At 46.9% G+C, this 6,043-nt stretch overlaps 1 protein-coding gene across 2 annotated transcripts in view; it reads left to right on the forward strand.

The window, feature by feature from the left end:
* The first annotated feature begins 4,759 nt into the window (after nt 1-4,759).
* Nucleotides 4,760-6,043, forward strand: part of ABRAXAS1 (abraxas 1, BRCA1 A complex subunit) — a 27,026-nt gene continuing 25,742 nt past the window's right edge. The window contains exon 1 of one of the 2 annotated variants that reach the window (XM_003790034.3): nt 4,760-4,946. In XM_003790034.3, coding sequence (XP_003790082.1) covers nt 4,860-4,946 — 87 coding nt within the window. In that variant the 5' untranslated portion in view covers nt 4,760-4,859. Of the gene's footprint in view, nt 4,947-5,305; nt 5,352-6,043 lie in introns of those variants that run through there. The other variant, XM_023513366.1, reaches the window with a different exon arrangement.

The raw sequence follows: 6,043 nt of genomic DNA on the forward strand, positions 1-6,043 counted from the left end.
TTCTTCACATTTCCCTAATGATGAGTGATGTGTTCATGTGTTTAAGGACCAACCATATATCTTCTTTGGAGAAATGCCTTTTCTAGTACTTATCCAATTTTTATTTATATGTTTATTTATTTAGAGACAGAATCTCACTCAGTGGCCCCTGGTGTCTCATAGCTCACAGAAACCTCTTGGGCTTGAGCAATCCTCTTGTCTCAACCTCCCAAATAGGAGGCATGCACCACTAGGCCCAGGTAGTTTTTCTGTTTTTAGAAGAGGTGGGATTACACTCTTGCTCAGGCTGGTCTCGAACTCCTGAGTTCAAGCAATCCACACAGCCTCTGCCTCCCAAAATGCTAGGATTACAAGTATGAGCCACCATACCTGGCCCTCTTTGTCCATTTTTTAACTGGGTTGTTTGTATTTTGTTGCTTAGTTGAAGAACCTCCTTTATGTATATTCTGGATATTAATCCTTTATCAAATATATGACTTGCAAATGTTTACTCTCATTCTATGGGCTTTTTTTTTTCTCTCTTAACAACTAATTTTGATGTAAAAAATTTTTTTTTTTTTTTTTTTTTTTGAGACAGAGCCTCAAGCTGTCCCCCTGGGTAGAGTGCCGTGGCATTACAGCTCACAGCAACCTCCAACTCCTGGGCTCAAGCGAGTCTCCTGCCTCTGCCTCCCAAGTAGCTGGGACCACAGGCGCCCGCCACAACGCCCGGCCATTTTTTGGTTGCAGCCGTCATTGTTGTTTGGCGGGTCCGGGCTGGGGATTCGAACCCGCCACCTTAAGTGTATGTGGCTGGCGCCTTAGCCGGTTGAGCTATAGGCGCCGAGCCTACAAAAGTTTTAAATTTTGGTGAAGTACAATTTGTCTATATTTTCTGTGTGTGTGTGTGTGTCTTTGGTATCATATCCAAGAAGTCATCAGCAAATCTAATGACTTGAAAATTCTCCCCTATGTTTTCTTTTAAGAGATTTATAGTTTTAGCTCTTACATTCAGGTATTTGATCTATTTTGAGCTAATTGTATACTATATAAGGTAAGGGTCCAACTGCATTCTTTTGCATTTGTTGAAAAGATTATCCTTTCTCCACTGAATCATCTTGGTACTCTTATTGGAAATTATTTGACCATATAGGCTAGGGTTTACCTTATCCCTTTGGAATAGAATTACATTTTATTTCTTAATATTTTAGATCATTAGTACCCATAAAATGCAAATTACATAAAGCTTTTTATATCTTTGCTGATTTTGCTAGAACTGCTGGTACTCAGAAAACAATAACCCAAAAGTATAGCACCTTGGCATACTAAGCACTTTTGAGTTAAAACATGAAATCCTCAGAAGCTGCCTCAGAATCAAGGACTTTCTGATCTCTCCTGTGTCTATACCCCCACTTTCAGTGCAGGGTGAATTTTTAAAAATGTATTTATTTGTGAAACAAGGTCTCACTCTGTTGACCAGGCTGAGTGCAATGTCATAATCACAGCTCAGTGCAACCTCAAACTCATAGGCTCAAAGAATCCTCCTGCTTTAGCCTCATAAGTAGCTGGGACTACAGTCATGTGCCACCATGCCCATCTAATTCAGGGTGAAATTTTTCGTTGAAATTCCCTTATCTGCCTTAAAACAAAACCTGCCAAAGGGAGCATAATTGCCTTCCATTCTCTCCCTAAAATCTCATTATCTATTGCAGGAGGAAGAATGAAAGTCAAACATCACCTCTAGATCCAAAAAGAACTTTGTCCCAAGCTGCTGACTTCCTCACGGGCTCACCCAACTTCCAAAGAGAATCATTCACTAGCTGTTTTCTTTCTCAGACTTCCAGCTTCCAAAGAATTGTTTACAAGCCACTGTACATCTCTCAGGATCATCCAAAGAACCATTTGTTATTCCCTCAAAATTAGATTACCTACATTCCTTGCTTTTCTTTCCCCAAAACTCAAAATACATGACTGAGGCAAAGATTTCAATGAATGGAAGTTTATTAAGCCAAACTTTGAGGATGCACCCAAGAAAAGCATAAGCCACAGAAATATCTGTGGCCTGTGCTCTCCAGAGAGGGATTTGGGAACTCACATTTAAGGAGAGCAAGCATACAGGAAGAAGGAGGAGGAGAAAGGTGGGCAGTGAGGCAAATGCTTGCATTCTTGTGAGACTTTAGGTAGTGCCCAGGAAATCTACATTTTACCTAAGACAAGGTGAATGTATGAAGAAAAGGGAAGTAAAGAAAGCCATCAGTTATGTAGATGTTCCTGGGTAGGTAGAAGAACAATTAATATTGTCTGTTTTGCAACTGGGAAGATAAGCTTGTAACCAACATTATTGGTGTGGAATCAGACATGCTTTAGTTTTAGGAGCTAGACTTACCCTGCAGATCTAAAGTTAACAATTTGCTGTCCCTGTTTACAGGTGGCCAGCAAGGAATTTCCTTATACACAGTTTGTTGGGGTCATCCTTGTAGATACCGGAGGCCTTTTATTTCTTCATATTATGCATTAGTGGAATCTGGCTAATGCATAATGTTAGTAACAGCTATTCATTTGGAGAGGGGTGTTGCATACTCAGCCTCCAGGCTTGGCCTTACCTTTTGCATAAGGAGTTGGGGGTGGGAGGCCATGTTCTGAGAATTTTATTTTCATTTACATCCCTATGGAGGGGTATATATAAGCGTCTGAACCTCCTCTGGTTACTGCACGATCACCCACCCGTGATTTTCCCCAGTGCCTGTTAATTAATCTGTATACCTTTTTCTCCTATTCATCTTTAGCTAGTTTGAGTGAACTTCAAGAGGGTGGTTCACCCCTACAAAATGAAGGGAAAAACCTTAATTTTAGGGAAAAAATATGTAATTGTTAATTATTTACATGTCTTCAATGTATTATTCAGCTGCTCAAAAACTTTAAAATGTGCAACACAAATTCTATTCAGTAGTTTGATATTTGGTTTTCAGTCAGTTAAAAACCACAGCCTTACAGATGTGCATGCATGTGTGTATAAAATATATTTGTTAACCCCTGGTCTCTCCACCTTACCATTAATGTCAAATTGACACAAGACAAGCGACCTCCCAGCCAGCTGGGTGGAGCTGGGGGAGGAGGGCGGACCGTCGGTGCTGGCGAGGTGGCAGCGAACAGAGGAAGCGGGCGGGAGGGCAGGTAGGGTCTCCTCCCCAACCCTCCCCCCACGCCCCGCCCAGCAGGAGGCTCCAGTAACCAGAGGTGCCAGACAACTGCTCGGAGACACCTGCACCTTAGGTTTCCCTCCCTTTGCACTTCAGCAGTTGAGGGAGGGTCAATTTCATGTAAGTTTCCGAGGCCTGGGAATGAAAGGGATTGTAGCCATTCATTTGCGAGCCAGACATGCTAAACTTAATGACAGAGGGCCCCAAGCGACTATACATGCCTCTGGACAAAAAGCCTGGAGACAGACAGAGACTCTTCCGACTGGGCTTTTCTCTTCCTGTGGAAGCTTTGGTGTTTTTGTATTCTTTTCTGTAAATAAATCCTGTCTTACCACTGATCTGTGGTCTGCGGATTCAGTCTTCGAATCACGGAGACCAAGAACCTACCGAAGACGAAATTCCAGTATCGAAATGATCCAGCACAGTAAGATTATGCCTATCATTAAACTGTAAGAATGTTAAAAATCTATGTGTTGTTTAGACTGAGTCCTGGTGTACTAACAAGCAAGGAAAAACCCACAAAAGAAACATACCAAACACAAACACAATACACGGCTGCAGAGTTCCAGAAGAGATAATCTTAGTATTCTAGAAGTTCCTATTGGTGAAGGGCACTAAACTTTTTTTTTGTTTTTTAGTTAGAGTCTCACTTTTTGGCCCTCAGTAGAGTGCTATGCCATTGTAGCTCACTGTAACCTCAACCTCTTGGGCTTAAGTTTTTCATTTTTAATAGAGAAGGAGGTCTCTTGCTCAGGCTGGTCTCCAACTCCTGAGCTCAAGCGATCCACCTGGCTGGCCCTCCCAGAATGTTAGGATTACAGGAGTGAGCCACCGCGCCAGCCACTAAAATGTGAGTTTAAAACCACAAACGTGGCATATCCATTGTGGCATTAGGTTGCTAAGCAATTATTTTATTCTGATAACCATTGCTTGCCTTAAAAAGATCAGGTCAGGCCGGGAGCGTTGGCTCACACCTGTAATCCCAGCACATTTGGGAAGCTGAGGCAGGTGGATCGCCTGAGCTCACAGATTCGAGACCAGCCTGAGCCAGAATGAGACCCCGTCTCTGAAAATAGCCAGGCATTGTGGTGGGCGCCTATAGTCCCAGCTACTTGGGAAGCTGAGCCAAGAGAATCGGGTAAGCCCAGGAGTTTGAGGTTGCTGTGAGCTATGACGCCACGGTACTCTACCAAGGGTGACAAAGTCGAACTCTGTCAAGAAAAAAAAAAAAAAGACCAAGTCAACAGTGTTTATTTTGATAATTTCGCATAAATGCCACAGGTCGCTCAGCAGCAAGAGACCACCAGAACTGGGTCCGAAGACCTCCGCAGCGGTGCCAATACCGAACGCCCTTTAGGACCAAGCGGTCTGCAGAAAGTAGGGAGCGCTCCCCAGAGAACACGCACGCCACGCGCGGCGCGGCGCTCGCTCGCCCACAGCCGCTTAGCAAAAGCCTCCCCAGGTCCTGCTCCCCACCCATGAGCGGGTTCTTGCAGGCCCCGCCTTTAGTTCGCCCCACCTTTGTTCGGCCCCGCCCCGCGCCCCTGTGAGGCTCCGCGGCGTCCGTGCGCCTGCGCAAACCTCGCCTGGCGCCGCCTCTGAGCCTGCAGTGTCAGGCTCCCGGCCCGACGCGCCCCGCCCCCCTTCTCTCCCGCGCCCGGCGGCTGCGGCGTTGGCGGCATGGAGGGCGAGAGTACGTCGGCGGTGCTTTCGGGCTTTGTGCTTGGCGCGCTCAGCTTCCAGCATCTCAACACGGACTCGGACACGGTGAGGCCAGGGGCGGGGCCTGGCGTCAACTCCGGGGAGCCCGGCGTGCGGCCTTCTCCCCGCCGCGGTTGCTGGGTCCTCGTCCGCGACCTGCCGCCCGCGCGGCTCTGCCTTCCCTTCTCAGCCAGCCTGGGCGCCTCCTGTCCTGAGGCGTTTCCGAGACCAGCCCCTCTCCTCCCCTGGCCCGCTTCCCTCCGCGGCCTCCTCAGCGCCGGGCGGGAGGGAAAGTTGGCGGCGGCCGCGGGTCGCCGGTTAACTTTCGGTTTCTCCGCAGTCTGGACAGTCGTTTGCAGAGACGATTGTGTTTGTTGAAATGTAGGATGGTACGGAAATGAGAACAGATGTCGCGCCCACCGAGTATTTTTTGGCAAATCCTAGTGGATTAAAATTAATTTGGTATTTGAGGTATCTGACTTTTGGTGGCATTGCTGTTAGAGTCGTTAAAGTTGTAAGGCTTCAGCTAGTTCCTTTACAGATAAGTTATCATGTAAACATTACAGTTAGCCTCAAGCGTTAGATATTTACATGCGTATTCTGTATTTTCACCTGGATTCAAAACCTCCTGATGGGCCTGGGCCGGGCGCGGTGGCTCACGCCTGTCATCCCGGCGCCCTGGGAGGTGGATCGCCTGAGCTCACGAGTTCAGGACCAGCTCTGAGCCAGAGCGAGATCTCATCTCTAAAACTAGCCGGGCGCTGCAGTCCCAGCCACTCCAGAGGCTGAGACCAGAGAATCGCTTGAGCCCACTGATACCGGATTTTTAACACTGGATCTCCAGGCTCTTGGTCTCAACCATTCGATGAATGAAATCGATAGACCATAGAACGAACAGTGAGGTTTTATTTACAGCTCAAAGAACCAAACCTCCCTGCAGGGCAGGATAGGAGTGTTACAGCTCTTATGAAAAGGAGCCTACAAAGGGCCAAGCCTCTTTGTAGAGCAAGATCAGCAGCGGAGGTGTTACAGCTACAGCTCAAGTGTTACAACTCCTACAAAGAGCCAAGCCTCTTTGTAGAGCAGGATCAGCAGCGGAGGTGTTACAGCTACAGCTCTTACAAAGGACCAAGCCTCTTTGCAGGGCAGAGATCAGCAAAGGG

This window comes from Otolemur garnettii, unplaced genomic scaffold, assembly GCF_000181295.1.
Source record: "Otolemur garnettii isolate 467f Iridium unplaced genomic scaffold, OtoGar3 scaffold00039, whole genome shotgun sequence".
NCBI classification, from domain to species: domain Eukaryota; kingdom Metazoa; phylum Chordata; class Mammalia; order Primates; family Galagidae; genus Otolemur; species Otolemur garnettii.